Source organism: Mauremys reevesii, linkage group 25 (genome assembly GCF_016161935.1).
Source record: "Mauremys reevesii isolate NIE-2019 linkage group 25, ASM1616193v1, whole genome shotgun sequence".
Lineage (NCBI taxonomy): Eukaryota > Metazoa > Chordata > Testudines > Geoemydidae > Mauremys > Mauremys reevesii.
Genome location: NC_052647.1, coordinates 8,611,583 through 8,634,085, shown reverse-complemented (window position 1 = coordinate 8,634,085; position 22,503 = coordinate 8,611,583). Strand labels below are relative to the sequence as shown.

The following is a 22,503-nucleotide window of genomic DNA, read 5'->3' as shown; positions in this document are numbered from 1 at the left end:
TTTTGCAAGGCAGGGAGCTGAAGTGTCGGCTCCAAAAATCCACTCTCTCTCTCTCCCTCGCTCCCTGTCACACTCCACCCCACCCCACTCTTTTGAAAAGCACGTTGCTGCCACTTGAACGCTGGGATAGCTGCCCATAATGCACCACTCCCAACAGCGCTGCAAATGCTGCAAATGTGGCCACACTGCAGCGCTGGTAGCTGTGAGTGTGGCCACACACCAGCGCTTTCCCTACACAGCTGTACGAACACAGCTGTAACTCCCAGCGCTGCACATCTGCAAGTGTAGCCAAGCCCTGAGGTATAATACTGCCACTTTTTTGGGACCACTTGGACCCCTGAACCTACAGCCCTACCTAGCATGCAGGAGAGCACTATTAACCATCAGGAGAAACGTCATCTTCAGTTCAGCTATTGGGGAGCTGGAGTGAGTTCTTGTCAGCCACTGAGCAGGTGCAGGAGGAGCAGTAGGACTTGTGCTCAATCCCATAACAAGAGCATGTTTGAAAAGTGGGTCAGCAGATCCATGTACTTTCACAGATCCAGTAATTGAGCTGGGAGCACTTGGAATCGCCCCACGTCCCAGTAGACTTCATGCTGACACAGTCTTCCTCCTCACCCTGATTGCCTGGTTCTCCCGGATTCCAAAAGCTGCCAAGAAAAACAAAGCCACATAGTGTCTGCTGATGTAGTTAAACTGTGTTGACATTTGAAAGGTCACCTTCAGTGCCAGTAACTGTAGCCTCTAAGGAGGGATTTTGTAGATCTCAGCCCCCTTTATTAAATACAGCTCTTCCACTGAAGAGACAGATATCTACAAATTCTTCCATCGAGTTTTTTAAGATTAAATCAATGGGTCATATTCTGGTAACAGTGTAAGAGTAAGACAGATTGACATCAATGGAGAGTTTACAGATTTACTCCAGTGTAATGGAGACCAAAAGCTTACTCTGAGAAGGTAACCAGGGCTAGATTAACTTTTTGTGAGCCTGGTGCCAAACATATTTGTGGGCCCCCCTAGGGAATGAAGGGGCCAGGGGCAAGAGCACAGAGGGCAGGGTGGATTTGATTTAAATCATGATTTAAATCACTAGTCAGGAAGACTCGATTTAATCATGGTTTTCTACATAAAAGTGCATTCTTGTTGGTTGTTATAACCTTAATACATATTCTTCACAACTCAGAGATAGATGTAGGTTTCATTTTTAGAAGGTATATACTATACATTTTTAAACAGTGATTTATTTTGAAAACTTTTCAGATGAGTTTTACAGCTATATCAGAAAATGAATAATTGTTTGGCTATTTCATTTTTCAAAGATAATTGAAGCAGATATTTATAAAGTCATTGGGAGGTGAACTATCTCCAATTCAACAGGCTAATCATTCATATTTGGAGGATTTTCTTGCCAGGCTGTATTAGGAGAACATCACCAGACAGACATCTAAATTGTTTTATTTAACTAAAACAACAACGTTAAGTATTCTGGATTTTTTTCTTCAACAGCAAACATAATATTTTAACAAAAAAGCATATGTCCCTCACTTCTCATGTTAATCTGCAGACTTCTTCTCCTTGTCCAGATCTACTCCGCCCCCAACAATCTTCTATTCATTGAACTTTCTGAAACTTTTCACATTTAAAGAGAGGTAAGGGATTGACTCTGTGTACACACGTTTGCAGAGGGGCAATAGAGTTGAGGTCTGTTATTTCTCACCTCTCTATATTATTTATTTATTTTAAAACATTTTTTGCTGTTAACAAGCATGTTATCTCTGGAGACACAAATCCACAGTTTGAGAACTGCAAAACTAAGCATCTCTGCTGGTATCTTCTAGACTGGGCACTGAGTCCCATTGGGTAGATAGAAAGATTAACCGAAATAATCTGTACAGAAGTCTGTGGAACCCCATAAAATTGGGTCCCTAATCCATGAACTATCAGAACACATTTACAAAACTTTTCTTAAACATTACATGAATATATTGTCTCATACTATAGAATTAGAATTTATAATATATATAATGAAATATAATGTATCTTAATTAAAACTATCTTTAGATAGGTTTTTTCCTCAAAAAGCCAATTTAAATTAAAAAAAATTTAATCAATTTTTAATTAAAAAAAAAAGTCATTGATTTTTATCCACCCTGACAGCATGGTGGGGGCGGCGGGGAAGGATTGGTCCCCAGCTGGAGCGATGCAGGGGCCAGGGGCAAGAGCACAGCAGAGCATGGGGTGGGAGGAAGGATTGGTCCCCAGCTGGAGTGAGGCAGGGGACGGGGCAAGATGAGCACAGTAGTCCCTGCTGACTGGAGCAAAGCAGGGGCTGGGGGCAAAAGCACAGTGGGGCGGGACTAGGGTAGGTCCTCGGAGCAAGGGAGGGGCTGGGGGTAAACTGCAAGTGCAGCAGGGCTGGGGAGGGGGTAAACAGGATCCCCCTGCCCACATAGAGCTGGTGCCTACTTTCTCCCTGGTTCTAGCCCATTCTCTTCATCTCTCTCTGCACTGAGCTGAGGGTGGGGGTGCACTGAGCACAGGGCTGGGGTGCAGGGTCTGGGAGGGAGTTAGGGTGCAGGAGCAGGCTGCGCGTTGTGGTGCAGGGTCTGGCCAGGAGCTAGGGTGAGGGAGGGAGCTCAGAGTTGGGGCAGGAGGTTCGGTTGTGGAGCACTTACCTGGGGCAGCTCCCATTTGATGTGAGGCGTGCAGGTGGGAATGTGTGTGGGGGTGTGTGCAGGAGCTCCCATTTGGTGCTTGGGGTGGGGATGTGGGGGGAGACAGGAGTCAGGACTGGGGGCGGGGTGTGTGTGAGGGGGGTGCTGGAGTCCGGGCATGGGGGGGGGGGGGCGGGGTATTTGGGGGGGGTGCTGGAGTCAGGGCAGGGGGCTGGGGATGTTGGCTGGGGTTGTGGGGGTGCTCCCAGTCCCCTTCTCTGAGCGGCTTATGGCAGGGGGCTAGAGGGGTATGCCCTGATTCCAACCTCTTCCCCAAGGCCCCGCCCCCGCCGCTTCTCCACTTCCTCCCCTGAGCAGCACTGCGGCTCCTCTCCTCTCCCTCCCGCACGTGAATGAACAGCTGTTCGGCAGCAGGAGATGCACGGAGAGGGGAGGGAATGCAGCATGCTCAGTAGAAGAGGAAGAGGAGGCGGGAGCTTGGCAGCCGGCAGAACATGCCCTGTTGCAGCAGGAGCCAGCCAAGCTTCTGCCTGCTGCCCCCACAGGAGAGAGCAGTGGGTGGGGAGCGGAGAAAAGCGGGCTGCGCCGGGGCCCCTTTGGAACACTGGCCCGGTGCCATGGCACCAGTAAGTCCCTTCATCTGTATGTTCTGGTATGTAAGTGGACATGTAAATGGAGGAATGCCAGTTTACATGAGCTGGGAATCTGGCTTTCTGGAGTTGCACTGGTGTTAGCAAGAGGGGAATTAATGCCAGTCATATCAATGGATCAGTGCTTGCCCTGCAGTGTCGGGGTAGTAGGGCCTAGGGGTCATCCCATCCCTATCCTGTGGCGTCGTCCTTTTAAGGTTTAGTACCCCAGGTTCTTGGAAAATGACAAAGGCAGCTGTGGGGAGAGGAGAATCGGTCCCAGGGAAGGGTCTGTGATTGGTGAAAACCTGTGCTATTTTTTTAAGAGTCCAGGACCAGAAGTCTTCTAGAGATGGTGAGGCAAGCCCCACCCTCTCCTAACCAAGCAGAACCAGCTCTGGGAAAGAGGTCTGCGTAAATTCTGCCTCCTCCCTCAAAACAGGGGGACACTGCAGGAAGTGGAAGGCTGATGTCAGCTAAGCTTTCCCAGTGCAGGGAGAAAAAGGACTGATGTGAAAAAGGACTAGCTGGAGGAGAAGCTGGTTTAAAGCCTGAGGTAATAAACACAGCCCAATAAGGGAAGCTGTTGCAGAAGCTTGACAGGAAATCCCCTTGGCCCCAAGAAAGAGAGCTAGGAAAACCCCTGCATCTGAGGTGAGACTCTATGGGCCAGGGAGGCCAGGACTGAAATCCCCCATCCCAAGAAGGAGGGCTGGAAAGACCCTGGACTGAACAACGAGCTATTTTGGGCGAAGCTGTATTAATAAGTCTTCTGGTTTGTGAGGTTTATTAATTTCACTTTAGGGGATTTATTTTTAGCAATATTTAAGTTACAAACATTGGGGATTTTCAGGACTTTCTCTTCATACATACTGTAATTAGTAATGTGTATATACTGTAACTCATCTCGTTGTAATATTCCCTAAGCACATTTTAACACAGTATTGTTTCAAACTATGTTAAAGCACACTTGGGGAACCTTTAGTCCCTACCAGCAGGATCTACACGGACCAGTTAATGCACAACACATTAGTAGGCTTTAGAAATCACCCATCCCAACTCCCAAATTACTGCTCTGTGCAGACAAGTCCTTAGATACCAGTAATATTTTCCAGTGTTTATCGGATAAACTTGGAATTTTTTTTTCTTTTTGTATCATGGTGTTTTATCAGTCTTTATCTGTTACAACTGAAAATCAGAAGACCTATCTGTATACACTAAATAAATTAGACCCCAGGAGAAGGGGAATATTGTTTAAAGATTCTGGAGGCGAGTGATTTATTTCTGAATCCCAGTAGAGGGAACTGAGGGAAGTGTGCCTGCAGGGCCTTGCTGTACCACAAGGAGGTGCTCTGGGAGGGCACTGTAGGGAGGGCACTGGAAGGGCACTTACTGGGGAAGGAGCTGTAGGAGGGGAAGGTTCTGTAGAACAACTCAAACCCTGGCAAGAGTGGCAACTCTCCAGCAAGAGTTATTCCAAGGCAGAGGAGATTGGATTGCTCTGAACACTGGAGAGGTCCAGTTCTAAATTACTGGGCCAGTTGACAAAACAACCAGGAGATGTCACCATCTGATGGCTCTTTGGTGGTCTATGCGAAATGAATTCCTAGGACTAAAGTCTGGTCTGGTGAAAGCAGATGCAAATCCACAGAGATGCACCCACTTATGCTAAGTCACAATTTGTTCCTTAGTGTCAATTCATTTACCAGAGGGATAAGTCCATATAACAATGGAGAAGAATAACAACAAACCACCATAATGGAACCCCACTTCATGCATGCTGGGGCTGCCGGTCAGACATGGCAAACCTACAACAAAAATGCAGAAATTGGGCTTGTTTTTGGCTTAATTGGCTTGTGAGTTGCTTGTTGGCTAGTTTTTGGCTTGTAGCTTGTTGCTTCTTTTTTTTTGTGACCGGCTCCTGGCAAGCAGGGGCAAAGGGCAAGCAGAAACAAGGGAGGGGAGAGAGTCAGGGGTGCACAGTGGGCCCACCACAGTCCGAGACTGCACACCGGGGGGATCTAGTCACATAGAGTGTTGGGGTTCTTAGTAGGGCAGTCAATTAATCGCAGTAAACTCATGCGATTAACTCAAAAAAATTAACTGCGATTAAAAAAATTAATCGTGATTAATTGCACTGTTAAACAATAGAATACCAATTGAAATTTATTAACTATTTTGGATGTTTTTCTACATTTTCAAATATATTGATTTCTATTACAACACAGAATACAAAGTATACAGTGCTCACTTTATATTATTATTTTTATTACAAATATTTGCTCTGTAAAAATGATAAAAGAAATACTATTTTTCAATTCACCTCATACAAGTACAGTTGTGCAATTTTTTTATCGTGAAAGTATAATTTACAAATGTAGATTTTTTTTGTTACATAACTGCACTCAAAAACAAAGCAATGTAAAACTTTAGAGCCTACAAGTCCACTCAGTCCTACTTCTTGTTCAGCCAATTGCTAAGACAAACAAGTTTGTTTACATTTACAAGAGATACTGCTGACTGCTTCTTATTTACAATGTCACCTGAAAGTGAGACTTGTAGGTACTAAAGTTTTACATGGTTTTATTTTTGAATGCAGTTATTTTTTGTACATAATTCTACATTTATAAGTGCAGCTTTCATGATAAAGACATTGCACTACAGCACTTGTATTAGGTTGTAATAAAAATAAATATAAAATGAGCACTGTACAGTTTGTATTCTGTGTTCTAATTGAAATCAATATATTTGAAAATGTAGAAAATATCCAAAATTATTTAAATAAATGGTATTCTATTATTGTTTAACAGTGTGATTAATTACATGATTAATTGTTTTGATTGTTTGACAGCCTAGTTCTTAGGGTCTGGCTTGTTTTGGCCTTGTTTTGAAATGGGATTAACTTGATTATTGTGAAAGTCAGGGTGCTTATTTACCATGTGAAAGTTGGCAACTGCGCCTAGCCTAGTAAAAATGTCTCAACATTTCAGTAGAAATGAACACTGCTGCCCCCTCATGCTGCAAGAAGGCTCCTGGTGGAAGCCAGGACCCCCCACAAGTTTGATGCTGGCCTTCAGAGTTGGTCATTGGAATGTGAGAACAATGTTTCAAACATCAAAGATCTTGCAGATCATGAGATAGAGGGACAACAATAGACTTGAAATCTTGAGCATTGGTGAGAGCAGGTTGATAGGTGCAGATAAGAAGCGTTTCAAGCCAGAGAAGAAACATCTCATTTACTCAGGTTGTAGTGACAACAAACACACAGGGGAGTAGCTTTCATTTTGACAGATTCTGCTGAAAAATCACTCACTGGCTGGGAACTGATTAACCAAAACATCATATGCGCCAGATTCCAAACCAGATTCCTAAAAATGTCCATCATACAGTGCCAACAAAGGAACATAGTGCTGAGGATAAAGATGAATTCTATAATTGTCTCCGAAGTGAGATTGACTGAATACCTATATATGGCTTACTGCTTGTGATGGGCAACTTTAATGGTAAAATAGGATGTGACAACTCAGTAATGAAAAGAGCAATGGGGAAGCATGGGTTGGGAACCATCAACCAAAATGGTGAGATACTCATTGAATTGTGCTTGGTCACCAACCTGGTTCTTGCAAGTACCCTGTTCCCTAACAAAGGAATACACACAGAAATCTGGATTTCATCAGATGGCAAAATGAAAAGTCAGATTAATCACATCCACACTAGCTCAAGATCCAAGTAATCCATCTGAGATGTAAGGACATATCGTGCAGCAAAGGTTAGTGGTGACCACAATCTTTGCATTGCTAAACTGAAATTAAAATTGAGAATGATCAATGCTAAGCAGAAAGCGGGAGAGGAAAATCAACAGTATAAAACTGAAAGCAAAAGCGTAGTGTGAGAAATTCCAGCTTGAATTAAGAAACAGGCTTGAGGCACTGACAGAGGCAGAGAGAGGAGAGACACAGACTGGACCTGAAGAAAAATGGGCAGTGCTCAGAAACCATATGATTCAAGCTGCAGCAGTCACAGTTGGATCTCAACATAGACAGAGCAAAAATTGGATAAGCCAAGAGATCTCATCAAGGAAAGAACTGAATGCTAAGACCAATAAACTATTGGCAAAAGCCAAAAGAGTATAAGAATGCAGAAAAAGCAGTGTGATGCAACACACGGACAGATATGTTGAAGACCTAGCACCTGAAGTTGAAGTTGCTGCTGTTGCTGCTATGTTAGGAAACCACAGAGCTGTTTACCAAGTGACTAAAAACCTGTGTGAAAATTTCAAAACCAGACATGGGCCAATAAAAAGCAAAGACAGAAAAAGGCTTACAACTGAAGTAGAACCAATAAAACAGATGAGCAGAGCATTTCAAAGAAGTTGTCAATAGACCCAGTCCCATTTCAGTGCCATGTTTGATGGAACATGGGAAGCTGATCACCTTCACATTGACAACAATCCAATAAAGATGTCAGAAGTACAGGCTGCAGTCAAAAATATGAAAAGTAACAGTGGTGGCAGATGACCAGATTATAGCAAAAATGCTGAAAGTATTTGATACTACCAAAACTGACAGATGTTCAATGACATTTGGGGAAAAGGGGGTTTCCTTTAGACCAGTGGAATCATGGAATCATTGTCAGAATACCCCCAAAAGAGTGTGATCTTCCTGACTGTAACACCTGGAGGGGAGTTACATTACTCTGTTGTAGGGAAAGCCTTCTGCAGTGTGATACTACACAGAATGAAAGAGGCAGTGGATGCAAAGCTTAGAGAAGAACCAGTTGGATTCAGGCCCAAAAGATCCTATGTAGATCAGATATTCACATTAAGAACCTTCATAGCAAACTCCATTCTTCATCAATTTTATTGATTTTTTTTTTCTTTTTTCAAAAGGCATTTGCCTGCCTGCACAGACATACATTGTGGAATATTTTTCAATCCTACAAAATCCCAGTTAAAGTCATAAGCAACATCAAAGCCATGTATAAAGATGCAAAGTGCTCTGTAAGGGTGAACAACCAAACCACAGACTGGTTCAGTGTGGACCACATGAAATAGGGTTGAATTTTATCTCCACCATTGTTTGGCATTGCAATAGACAGTATATGAAGAAAGAAGTGTATTAGCAACACAAACACTGATATAGCATGGGTAGATGGAATAATGCCTAGAAGACCTACACTTTGCTGATTATATTATGTTACTGAGCAATACCCCCAGAAAGTTAAAAACAAAGACAGAAAATTTGGCAAAAATACCATGCCACATGGGGCTCAGAATTAATTAAGCTAAAACAAACATCCTTGAAACCCAGATGTCAAGCAGTAACCTCACAGTAGAAAGCAAAAATGTCAAAGTTAGTCAATGGAGGCCTCAAGAAGGAAGTGACATCAAGGATAGTAAAGCCATCCACAGCACTTACTAAACTCAGCAACATATAGAAATCAAAGCAATATAGTACTAGAACAAAACCTGAGAATTTTCAATTGAAATGTAATCTCGGTGCTAACATACTGCTGCAAGACCTGGAGATTTACTAAAATCTTAGACAGAAAACTAGACAACTTTGGAAATTTAGTGCCCACAAAAGATTCTGAGAGTTGATTGAAAAAGACTTCATCACAATGAAGATATCTGAGAAATCAACAACTAACAGCTTACTTCCATCAGAATCAGAAGGAAGTGCTGGACATATGTGGGGCTTGTACTCTGGATGCCAACACAGATTCCCACACAAAGCTGCCAAGTAGAAACTGACTGTGTGAGGAATCAAGGACACCCAAGAAAAACCCTAAGAAGAACCCTCAGCAAGGAGGGCAGAATAGGCTACCTCAACACCGTATGGAAGAGACTGGTTTCTGCCCTGTGCACCAACATTGGGACGGGAAAGATGTTGTGAGAAACTCACTCACTCACAAAAATATGTTGGCCATCAGGGCAGAGAGGCCAAGGATGGAATAGGCCATGGAGACTGAACTCCCCTCTCACACCAGAGGAGTCCCTCCAGGGCAGAGGTGAGGCGTATTGGCAAGGAAAAGCTGGGGCAGAAGTGGGGCTTTCTCGGCTGCTGCATGGGCTGTACCTTCTCTGCAGATAAACAAAGGACTTCAGTCTCCAGGGTACCTTTTATTGGCACTAAATTCATGTAAAAGAGTCCTCCCATACTAAGATTCCAGCCCCAGTTCTGCACCCCTGCTTCCCAGGGTCAGTGTCTGGTCTGAGCCTATCCTGCTCAGTCCCTTTTCATGAGATAATAGACAAAACAGACATATCCATGGCTTCAAAACTCCCGAGTATTGGGACTAATTTTCTGATTAAGGGATTTGCATGAGAAGGGGCTTACCTGACAGAATATGGGCTATTGTCTACCCACTGCCACTTCCCTTCCTCCACTGCATCGCTGAGTCCCAGCCAGCATGTCCTTCCCTGTTTATTACTGTCTTTCAAAAAAGCCTAGAATGGAAAAGAATTTAATATGAAAAAGGTCAGAATGATGGCTCTGGGGACTGGCAAGGTGAAACGGCGGGGTCAGTCTGTACAATTCTAATGTACCCATCGGCATGGTATCTCAACAGCCTTTCACTTGTAAGTCAGCCAGCTGTCTAGCGATCAAAAGTCACGGCCTTTGAATGTTTTTTCACTGCCTTAGGGGAGATGAGTTTGGGAGTTCCCAGTCAGGCAGGGTGCACGTCTCTGACAAACGTCCTCCACCATAGCCTCCTCCCCAGTGCTCTAAAAGAAGCACAGGTGGGCTTTCAGCTGGTGTAGTTCTACTGAAGTCAAAAGGACCAGATCCTCAGCTGATTTAAATTGGCAGAGCTCCATCGCCTTCAGTAGAGCTATGATGATTTACAAATCTCAGGAGCTGGTCAAATTTCAAATCACATTTGTGACGAAAGTTACAAACTCCCACCCCAAGCTTGATTCTCTTCTACCATCAGTGTAACTTAATTGCAGCCAGTCAATTTACATCAGCCAGCGAGGAAGATGAGGCAGTGCAAACTTGTGAAATACCTTTGAATTTACTGGAGTTACTCTGGATTGACATGGATGTAGCTGAAAGCAGGATCTTTATGCCTCACTCTTTCCATTCTGAATGGCATACTATAGCAAACAGAGGGGATAGCTTACCTGTTCGTTGTCATTGTTAACGATAACCAGGTAAGAGTTTCGATCAGCACAGAACTGCTTTGCACCCATCCAGTCTTTAGTCGTATTTGAAAAGTAATAGCATCCTTTCTCAAACTTCTCCCAGCCGGCTGCACATTTTATAGGCTCTGGGAGAGCATTGCAGATGGATGCTGTAAGGCAGAATTCAGGACAGCCCTGCTTTACCATTGGAAACTCTGGCTTATGCAGAAAGCAACATTTTGGTTATTTAGTGAGGTGGCTCACTGGGAGTGTGTCACATGTTTTCCAGCAATTTCACTCTCTTCCAGTTTGATTCCATGAACCATTTTGACCTATAAATCCTTTTTTATTTGGATTCTGCCTGCCTTAGAATCCTTTCTCCAAATCTTGCTCTTATTTCACACTGCCATAAACTCAAAGTGACCCAATAGTCTTCTGTTGAGTTACTCTGGATTTATACAAGAGCAGAAACTGACTTTCATTCACCAGCCCCTTTTGATGCTTCTTGGGGTAAAATTGATATAAATCAACATAGTGTTACCGAAATGTCAGGTCCGCCTAGCTGAGAGCCAATGACAGCTAGACAGGGATAAGGAAAGGTTGCTTTATTTTGCAGAAGAAAGGAGAGCTTTGTACCAAGATACAAAAGACTTTAACTTTATAGAAAAACAAAAAAATTTTATACACACTTACACACAGGCTTTGGTCGTGTTAGCATTTGATTGGTGGTTAGCAAACCCTGCACTTTTGCAATTTGCTTAGCAAAAACCAGTTCAGGACTATCACCAGTGCACCTTCCCCCAAAGCAGCGGGTGCACTAGACTGCTCTAGACTGATAAGGGTAGACAGTTTAAAAGTTTAGGCTACTGTGTCCCTGAGGTGTCCAATTTCCCCTAATGGTTGCCAGCTATTATAAGCTGCCTAACTAGCTGTTGGGGGGTGGGGGGGAACTTTACTGATTGTCACAATAGTTTTCACTGGTACCATGAACAGACCATGAGAAAATACTAGTGATGAAAATATGCCTGATGTACCTGTCAAATCCGACAATTCCTTATAGCTCTTGTTCATGTCGCTCAGGATTCTCTTTCGCTCTATTCGTGCATCAGCCAGGTCCTGCACCACTGAAAAGTGCAAAGCATCATCTGAAGCAATAGGCAGTAGGCAGCATGGTCTAGCAGATGAGGCCCTGTGCTAGGGATCTCAATTCTATTCCCACCTTAGTCTGGGCAAGTCTCTTTTCCCTCTGTCTTTAGATTGTGCAGGCAAGGGCTCTTTTTCTTCATGTGCCTGTACAGTGCCTAGAACAATGGACCCCTGACTTTGGTGTAATGCAAGTAATAATTGAAATTCAGTTTCAGCTCCATGAGAGGCAGACTTCCTTGTGACTTCCTCATGACGGGCCAGATCCTTAATTCCTTCATTGTGATCGTGTGCTCCTACCATTTATTTGTTGTTTTCATCTGATGTTTCTTGACTTTGAGTGTAAGCTGTTTGGGGCAGGGACCGTGATCTTTTTATATGTTTGCACAGTGCCTGGCACAGTAAGGATGGGGCCACGAGGTGGTACCATAATACAGATAAGTGATAACAATAAGCCTCAATTGTTGTCAATTGGCATTTATTGATTTACATCAGCTGAGGATCTTCTATGTGCCCAGTCTCTTTGTGTGACTGTAACCAAATCCTTCGCCTCTTGCAGCTTCAATTTCTCCATCTGATTCTCCTCTCATACTATCCAGTGTAAATCAGGAGTAACTCCATTAAGCTCAGCGGGTCTGATCCTGATCTCACTTAAACCAGTGGGCACCTGCACTACTTCCATTGGCGTCAGTGGTGCTACACTAATATAAACTGACGTGAGAGCTGAATCAGGTCCAAAGGTGTAATTCTGGTGTAAATCAGAAGTAACTCTATTGGAGTATTGGAGTCAATGGTTCTTTTCTTGATATAAATGAAAGGAGAATCAGATTTAGGGGGTGGTTTGTTTAGCTTTTTTCATTATTTACAAAAAGCTTTGAGATGCTTCAGTGGGTGGTGCTAGAGATGGGTCAAGGATTCCTGAAAGGATTAGCCAGATTGACCCACCCACCCCTAATTCAAACCCAACACTTTCCACTTTTAACCAGAAGCACCTACGACGTGTTAGCTAGAGTCCCAGAACCTACCGTTCATTAGCCTCTCCGAGTGGTTATAGTTTAAAACTTTTAACTCCTCTGACATCTCCAAGTCTAAAAAGGAAACAAAAGAATATGGCTTTTTCCATTCATGCTAAAATAAATATGCCAGATCCTCAGCTAGCTAGAAATGACCACACTGGATCATATCAGGAATCTCATCTAGTCTAGTGTCCTGTCTCCAACAACGGTCTCCACCCGCTGCTTTGGGGGAAGGTGCACTGGTGATAACCTGACTCCAAGGGAAGTTTCCTCCTACCACCCAATAATGAGAGGTTGGCTTATGCCTTTAAGTCAGTGGGGCTATGTTGATTTACACAGCTGAGTATCTGGCCCAATAGAGTTACTCCAGATTTACACCACTGTAACCAAGAGCAGTATCTGATCCCTAAGTGTGGGATTGCTGGTATGGGACTCGACTGCATTGACAGGAGTCCCTTCCACCCGTTGTCTTCCTTAGGGTATGTCTACACAGAAAAAAAAAAAGACCTGTGGTAGCCAGTCTCAGAGCCCAGGTCAACTAGCTAGGCTCACGGATCTCACGCTGCATGCCTAAAACTAGCAATGTAGACATTCAGGCTCAGCCTGGACCCTGGCCGCTGAAACAAGGGAGGGTCCTGGAGCCCAGCTCCAGCCCGAGCCCGAACATCTGCACTGCTATTTTTAGCCCCACAAGCCCAAGTCAACTGATCCTGGTCTGAGACCACTGCCATAGGTTCTGGGGTTTTTTTACTGTGTACCTGTACCCTCATCCATTTAGATTGAAAGGGCAAGGACTGCCTTTCTCTATATTCCTGTACAATGCCTAGCACAATGGGGCCCTGATCTTGGTCTGGTTCTCTAGGAGCTACTGTAATACAAGTAATAATAATAAATAATTATAAGATCACTTGGAGGGCGGGAGAGGAGGGGGAAGGAAGATATGGCACTAACTTTTCTCTTGGAGAGGACCTGATAGGTGAATCACTGGAGCAGGGATTTGTCTGGAGTTCCTGGAGGCACTCCCCCACCTCCATCCTCCATGTTCAAGAATAGCACCAGCCCATTTAACATTCAGTGGTAAAGTAGTGTTGCTAGCATGGGTAGAGCTTGAGCCCCTGTTGCTTGAACCTTGTGCAGCCATTTACACCAGTGCAAGGTGGGTGTAAAGTAATACCAAGTCAGGACCGGGCTCAGGACAACATAAAATGAGGTTTACAGCATTGTGACTTTGTTGGAGTTACTCTGGATTTACGCTAGTGTAACAGATCCGAGACACAGAGTATAGTGCTGTTGCACCAGTGTTACTGAGATTAGTGTGTATACTGGGGGTTCTTTGGCACGAGTGGCACTGAAATCAGAGTGTGTGTGTGTGTGTGTGTGCATGCTTTGGCACTAGCATAGTAGATCAGTGTGTGTTGGGGATGCTTTGGCACTACTGTGAGATAGTGTGTGTTGATGGTGTTTTGGCACCAGTGTAACTGAATTCAGTGTGTGTGAGCAGGCGATAGCAATGGATTTTTTTCTGTTAATTGCTTATCTGAGATGCTCTCTCCCCACTTCTGCCCCTGTGGCATGCCTGTCCTAGCACAAATATACTAATTCAGAGAAGCGAATAACATCAGTAGGCCCCTCCCTCACCCCCCACCCCCCGTAGGTGTCCATACTAACTTGTGCTGAGACTTACATTTCACCACTGCCAGTGAGAGGAGAACTGCCCACATTGCAAAACAAATCCCCATCAGGACATACAGTGTCACAATGGACTTTGGTCTGTAGCCTATTCCTTGATTGGAGTCAGGAACGGGGTTAGCTGTGGAGAGCAGCACTGGTTAGTACCTCCCTGTACTTTTCAGTATTTCCTAGCAGGAAGGATCCCGGAATCGTTTACCCCAGGACAGGGTTTCACCCAGGCTCTTGATGTTAAAGGAAGACTTTGTGGTTATTTAAACTTTTCAGAATCATGTTGGCTTGCACTGAAAACAATGATGACGGCTCACTCTTTTAAATGAGTAATGGGAAGCAGTGTGGCCTAGTGGTCACATCTGGGTGTGGCCCGGAATTCAGGACTCCTGAATTCTTTCCCCATCTCTGAGGAGAGTGGTGCCTGGTGGTTAGGGCTGGGCATCTGGACTCCTGGGTTCTCTCCCCAGCTCTGAGAGGTGAGTGGAGTCTCATGGTTGGATCAGAAGACAGAGGTTGGGGAAGGGAATACAGGCATTGGCTCCAATCTGTCCCCAGGCATGCGGTTGGCTGTGGGGTGTCAGGGAAAAAGGATACAAGGACTCTAATCTCTAGGGCATCAGTCCCAATCCAAACCAAAAGGGAGAAGTGGTAGAGACTCCATGAAGTCCACTAGGGACTCTGCTAATACTATTAACTTTACGTGGAAGGTGGTCAGATATGGGTGGCAGGATAAAATCTTTAGACAGATTGCTATAGACCTGGAATCAGTCAATCAAAAATCATTCCCATCTGATGGTTGCTCCGTAGCCCATATTAATCCAATTACCCAGAGCAACACAGGCAGTAGAGTCCAAGGGACAGGAGACTGCAGGAACTCCAACTAACCTGTCCTTGGGAGACTTGAAGATGCTGGCTTCCCGGCTAGCACGTAAACCCCTGCAAACAGGAAGGAAAGTGCAGACATTGGAGGAAGTATCAATTCACCCACAATCAAATATGCAGGCTTCTCCAGGCCGCGCCGCTCAGGGCCGCTCAGAGGATTCAGGGGGCCTGGGGTCTTCCGCCGCCGAATTGCCACCGAAGACCCAGAACTTCAGCGGCGGGTCCTGGGGCAGAAGGACCCCCCACCGCAGGTCTTCAGGGCACTTTGGCGGCAGGTCCCGGCGTGGAAGGACCCCCCGCCGCCGAATTGCCACCGAAGACCCAGAACTTCAGCGACAGGTCCTGGAGCAGAAGGACCCCCCGCCACCAAATTGCCACCGAAGACCCAGAGCAGAAGAAGCTCCGGGGGCCTGGGCCCCGCGAGAGTTTTCTGGGGCCCCTGGAGCGAGTGAAGGACCCTGCTCCAGGGGCCCCGAAAAACTCTCATGGGGGGCCCCTGTGGGCCCCGGGGCAAATTGCCCTACTTGCCCCCCCCCTCTGGGCGGCCCTGGCGCCGCTGCTGGGAGTGTAACTCCACATGCAGTCGTGGGCCCCAACTCATCTCTGGTGAATCCCTACTGATTTCACCAGGGATCAGTTCAGGCCAGGGAGCGAACAGGAGGAGAAGATGTAGGTTCTACCTGTGCCTTCCTTGCTTCTGTGGCTTGCTACATCTGTATTGTCTTTATAAGCTGGTAGCCTCTTTTGCATCTGATCTCCCACCTCGGTCAGGGACACATCGTCATAATCCTCCTCGTTGGAAAAACTATCAGGTGAGTCTAAATAGATGAGAAGAATTAATCCCAGTACAGTAATCTGGGCCAAATCCTCAGACACTATAAATGGGCATAACTTCAAGTTGCATCAACTGAGGATCCGGCCCAATGAGCTAATATACTTAGATTAGAACAAATCATTTGCATCTGAGAACATTCATAGGGGATTCCACATCCCGGGCATGGAGCTTTTAGTAGCTTTGGAATTACAGAACACCTGCAGTGAGATTTCACCAACTGCCCTCTTCACTACTAGAAGGATGATGAGTATATTATTCATTTCTTTTGGAGCCTCATTCTCTTCTTCATTATAATGGAGAAAATCTGTAGAAACTGCTGAAGTTAGGAGATGCTGGCTGGTCCAGTAGGTTTGGTTTATGGAGCAAAGCCAAAAGCCACTGTGGCCTAGTGGATAGGACACTAGTCTAAGACTCAGGAGCCCTGGGTGCTGTTTGTTGCTATGCTACTGACCCACCATGTGACCTTGAACAAATCACTTCCTGCCGCTGTCCCGTCACATTTGCCTGTCTTGTAAATTTAGACTGTCAACTCTTCAGGGCACAGACTATCTCTGATGATGTGACTGTAACACCCAGCACAGTGGGGCCCTGATTGCAGGTGGGGCTTTGAGGTGCTATCGTAATACAAATAATAAAACTGGTGTGTGGGACAGGAGAATCAGTCCCTTTATACACAGATCTCAAAGCACCTGTTTGAAGGTGGGTTTGAAGTTGTTACACCCATTTCACAGATGAGGAAACCGAGGCACAAAGAGAGAAGAGGTCCAAGGTCGTATATACATCCCCAGCAGAGCTGGGAGTAGAGTCATCTCTACACTGGCATCTCATCGAGGATCGCTTTGCACCATGCTATTGCCCAGGACTCTGCTCTGGCCCAGATGCAGAAAGCCTGATCCAAGGAACATGAGGAGGAAATAATATGGACTCACCAGATCTGAAGTGACTTCCATGTGCTGGTCCCCCCGCTAATAAGTAGATCCCTGCAAACAAGGAAGGAAAAGGGTATGTGTTTGGAGAAAGTGAGAATTCTCTACAGGATACCACTGCAGGATCTGATGCTGACACCACAATCTGAGAGGCAGCCCTCAAGCTGGTGAAACCAAATAATCTTCACTGCAGCTGCTCTTTGGCAACATCAAACTAAAGCAGCGTTGGTAAGAGAGCTTTGAACCTGTAAGCGTGAACCTTTGCTACTAGAAACCTGATCTATGGAGATACAGTTATCCAGTCAGGGAAAGGAAGTGGTTCCATGTGTCCTTGGATTTCAGAATATGGCAAATGGTCTTACAAGCTGAGGAGTTGCTCAGCAAACCATTTTGGATAACACATAATTAGGACAGAAATTGAGACCGTTCACCAACAGGGGGAAAAAAGAGGTGAAACTCATCAAAGAAAAAGTCTGTTACAATTTATGGGCCAGAGTCTCAGCAGGTGTAAATCAGCATTTACTTCAGTGGAGCCACACCTGATTTTCTTCAGCTGGAGTCTGGCTCATTGACTCCAAGAGAGCAACACCAAGGGCTGGTCTACACTAGAAGAGTTATATCAGTACAGGATCTCTATCAAGCATTCTTAAAACTACACTACCCTTCCTGGTGAAACGAAGAAACAGATTGACAGAGCCAGAAGGGTACCCAGAAGTCACCTACTACAGGACAGGCCCAACCAACAAAGTAACAGAACGCCACTAGCTGTCACCTACCGCCCCACACTAAAACTTCTCCAGCGCATCTTCAAGGATCTACAACCTATCCTGAAGGACAATCCCACACTCTCACAGACCTTGGGAGACAGGCCAGTCCTTGCTTACAGACAACCTGAAGCAAATACTCACCAGCAACTACATACCACACAACAAAAACACTAACCCAGGAACCAAACCCTGCAACAAACCCCGGTGCCACCTCTGTCCGCATATCTATTCAAGGGACACCATCATAGGACCTAACCACATCAGCCACACCATCAGGGGCTCATTCACCTGCACATCTACCAATGCCATCATGTGCCAGCAATGCCTCTCTGCCATGTCCAAACTGGACATTCTCTATGAAAAAGAATAAATGAACACAAATCTGACATCAGGAATTATAACATTCAAAAACCAGTAGGAGAAAACTTCAGTTTCACTGGTCACTCAGTAACAGACTTAAAAGTGGTAATTCTTCAACAAAAAAACTTCAAAAACAGACTCCAATGAGAAACTGCAGAACTGTAATTAATTTGCAAACTGGACACCATCAAATTAGGCCTGCATAAAGACTGGGAGTGGATGGGTCATTACAAAAATTAATTTCCCCATACTAATTTCCCCCTACTGTTACTCACACCTTCTTGTCAACTGTTTGAAATGGGCCACCCTCATTATACTACAAAAGTGATTTTTCCTCCCTTGGTATTCTACTGTTAATTGATTTGTCTCAATACCACTGACCCCCCACTTGGTAAGGCAACTCCCATCTTTTCATGTACTGTGTGTATATATACCTGCTACTGTATTTTCCACTGCATGCATCTCATGAAGTGGGTTTTAGCCCATGAAAGCTTATGCCCTATTAAATGTTAGTCTCTAAGGTGCCACAAGGACTCCTCGTTGTTTTTCCTGATACAGTCTAACATGGCTACCACTCTGAAACCTGTCACCAGTATAACTGTCAGTTGAGGGTGTGATTTTTTTTTTTTACCCAAATTCTGGTATAAGCTTCAGTGTAGATGCATTTATATTGATTGAAAGTTGCCTTATACCAATACAGCTTATTCCTCTTCCTGTATCAGAAGAAGCTATGCCAGGATAAAAACTTTTATGCTGGTATAACTGCATTCATGCAACCTGGGGTTTTCCGCTTTAGCAATACCAGTACATAGTTAAAGCAACAAACATTTCTAGGGCAGACAAGTCTAGAATAACACTAGCTGGGGATCTGGCCCTATTTATCCAGTGGTGGCAAAGCACGGAATTCAGCTAATGCCATCTCCTGTAGAGGTTGGAGGACTGAAGGTTGTGTAGCAGGAAGGTTTCCATGATAACTGCCCTCTGAAAATACTAGGGCTGTCAATTAATCGCAGTTAACTCATGTGATTAACTCAAAAATATTAATCATGATTAATTGCACTGTTAACCAATAGAATATCAATTGAAATGTCATCAATATTTTGGATAATTTTCTACATTTTCAAATACATTAATTTCTATTACAACACAGAATAGCAAGTGTACAGTGCTCACTTTATATTATTATTTTTATTACAAATATTTGCACTGTAAAATGATAAAATACTATTTTTCAATTCACCTCATACAAGTGCTGTAGTGCAATCTCTTTATTGTGAAAGTGTAACTTCATATGTATTTTTTTTGCTATGTAACTGCATTAAAAACAAAACAATATAAAACTTTAGTGCCTACAAGTCCACTCAGTCCTATTTTCTTGTTCAGCCAATTGTTAAGACAAACAAGTTTGTTTACATTAATGAGAGATACTTCTGCCTGCTTCTTATTTACAATGTCACCTGAAAGGGAGAACACAAGTTCGCATGGCACTTTTGTAGCCGGCATTGCATTACATTCCATGCTGATGATGCTTATTAAAAAAAATGCGTTAATTAGATTTGTGACTGAACTCCTTGGAGGAGAATTGTATGTCTCCTGTTCTGTTTTACCCGCATTCTGCCATATATTCATATTATAGCAGTCTCAGATGATGACCCAGCACATGTTCATTTTCACACTTTCACAGCAGATTTGACAAAACACAAAGAAGGTACCAATGTGAGATTTCTAAAAATACTATAGCACTCGACCCAAGATTTAAGAATCTGAAGTGCTGTCCAAAATCTGAGAGAGACAAGGTGTGGAGCATGCTTACAAAAGTCTTAAAAGAGCAACACTGAGATGTGGAAACTACAGAACCTGAACCACCAAAAAAGAAAATCAACCTTCTACTGGTGGCATCCAACTCAGATGATGAAAATGAACATGCATCGGTCCACTCTGCTTTGGATCATTATCGAGCAGAACCCGTCATCAGCATGGACATGTCTCTTATGGAATGGTCATTGAAGATGAAGGGACATATGAATCTTTAGTACATCTGGCATGTAAGTATCTTGCGATGCCAGCTACAACAGTGACATATGAATGCCTGTTCTCACTTTCATGTGACATTGTAAACAAAAGCGGGCAGCATTATCTCCTGCAAATTGTAACCAAACTTGTTTGTCGGAGCGATTGGCTGGCATAGGACTGAGTGGACTTCTAGGCTCTGAAGTTTTACATTGTTTTATTTTTGAATGCAGTTATTTTTTTGTATATAATTCCTCATTTGTAAGTTCAACTTTCATGATAAAGAGAATGCACTACAGTACTTGTATGAGGTGAATTGAAAAATACTATTTCTTTTGTTTTTTACAATGCAAACATTTGTAATAAAAATAAATATAAAGTGAGCACTCTACACTTTGTATTCTTTGTAATTGAAATCATATATTTGAAAACAGAAAACATCCACAAATATTTAAATAAGTGGTATTGTATTATTGTTTAACGGTGCGATCAATCGCACGATTAATCGTGATTAATTTTTTTAATCACTTAACAGCCCTAGAAAATACCTGATGCTTGGCGTATTCCAAAAGAGAAACAAATTTGCTCTTCAGAAGCATTTTGTCTTGGGCATGGAGGTCGTATGCCCTGATGTGGTTGGGGAGATTTTGCTTTCCCTTGAGCCTCCTAAATCTCATCCCTGTTACGAATCCAGCCTGGTCAGGGGTTACAGTTATGTTCTTCCCAGAAACTGTTAAAACACAGTTCAATCTTACAGCACAGCCAGGATCTGTATGGGTTTGAATGGCCTCTCAGATCTGTCCTAGAGTCTTGGACATGACATATCTGATTCTGGTGACATTTTAATATTATTTCTACCTTCGGTCTTGTCTACAATAGAGTTTATGACCTGAGTTAATTACTTGCCAGTTCACTGGAAGAAGTTAACTTTGTAAAGGATGATGTCCTGCAATCTTCCCAAACGCTTGTAAACCTCAAATTAAAATATCCCCTGATGTAGACATGCCCTTAGTGACAAAGATCCAGATCCCCTGTTGGTGTAAATCAGTGTCCCTTAGCTGAAGTCAATGGAGTGATGACAATTTACACCAGCTTGGGATCTGGCCACATCCAGCCCCACTAAATTCCACCCGGGTGCAAGCAATTACAATTCTATTAGCTCCAGAGGAACTAGGCCTGCTGACACCATCAGCCCATTGCCTGCATTTGAGTGGGAGCAGAATTCAGCCCACAGTCGGTTATGATTTCTCAGTTATTTTCCAAGTCATTTTCTTCCACAGAGATCTAAACTGATACAAGTGAGAACCACAGTGTGGTTCCCCAGCTACCACTAGATTTGAGTGGGAGATGTATTGGGTGTGTGGTTGACTGACCTTATCTCATCTTACCCCACTCCCTTCTGAACAAATATACACCACAAAGAGCACTCTTTTATGCTACACACACACACTCCCACCCCAAAATAACCACATACTTAAACACACAATATCACCTTCCCGTACAAATGGCACACATCTCTGCACATACACACAGAATGCACACAGCCCTGCACACAGAAAAATGGATGTACTACACACCCATGTACACACATAGACACAAAACTCGCTCACACAACAGCACGTGTACGCACACAGCCCTGTACACAAAGCACAGTACATACAACTGCATATGCACCCTCTACATAACCCACATTAAACGGGGCTTACACATTTACGTACACACACAAAGCCCACAGCCCACAATGCACATGGCTGCACACTTCCCACAACCACAACACACATCTGCCCCTTCTAAGCCTGGCTAAAGATGGTGCCCTGTTTCCAACCACTTTGTCTTTACCTGTTTGTCTCACCAGTCTCTTCCCTGGCGACGGTGGAGGGCACAGCCAGTTCCCATAGAGCTCCTGCTGAGCCATTCCTTATTGCTGGGGACTGGGGGCTTAGGTGGGCTGCTGCTGAATCAACAGACCCCGCCCCAACCCCAGACCCTGTTCTGCTTGAGGCACACCCTTGCTCTCAGTATCTCGCTCAGGGCAGTTGTATTACTCCCTTAGTTTCAGTTCCTCTCTCTGCTGGGGCTCGGATGAAGAAGGTTATGCAAATAGCCTGAAATGCAGCAGAACTCAGTTGTGCACAGAAGCCAGGAAAGAGGGGAGTCCATGTTGTGTGCCATGGAATGTAGCTATGCCACAGCCCCGCTGCGGGGTGCACAGCTGTGGGATGGCTACTGGAGTGGTGGTGAGGTGGCCACCTGGTCTGTGAACTGCATGGGTCTACTGCCCACACTTGGAAGAGCAATGGTTCTCAATCAGGGGTATGTGAACCCCCAGGGGTACGCACAAGTCTTCCAAGGGGTACATCAGCTCATCTGGGTATTTGCTTAGTTTTACAACAGGATGCATTAAAAGCACTAGCAAAGTCAGTACAAACTAAAATTTCATAAAGCAGCAAA

The 22,503-nt window shown here is 44.3% G+C and overlaps 1 protein-coding gene across 4 annotated transcripts; it reads right to left on the bottom strand.

Annotated features, from left to right (window-relative positions):
• Window positions 1–226: 226 nt before the first annotated feature.
• LOC120391396 (CD209 antigen-like protein D) lies at window positions 227–22,073 on the bottom strand. Of its 4 annotated transcripts, XM_039515042.1 has the most exons (11): window positions 21,892–22,073; window positions 16,919–16,969; window positions 15,835–15,972; window positions 15,158–15,208; window positions 14,274–14,399; window positions 13,541–13,717; window positions 12,599–12,661; window positions 11,465–11,554; window positions 10,431–10,600; window positions 9,643–9,752; window positions 227–650 (listed from the first exon to the last, which is right to left on the bottom strand). In XM_039515042.1, the coding sequence occupies exons 1-11, from the start codon at window positions 21,965–21,967 to the stop codon at window positions 515–517; spliced, it is 1,188 nt and encodes a 395-aa protein (XP_039370976.1). In that variant the 5' UTR covers window positions 21,968–22,073; the 3' UTR covers window positions 227–514. The 4 variants fall into 4 exon arrangements, with proteins under 4 accessions (XP_039370976.1, XP_039370977.1, XP_039370980.1 ...); XM_039515043.1 differs by lacking the exon at window positions 13,541–13,717; XM_039515046.1 differs by lacking the exons at window positions 9,643–9,752; window positions 10,431–10,600.
• Between the last annotated feature and the right edge of the window lie 430 nt (window positions 22,074–22,503).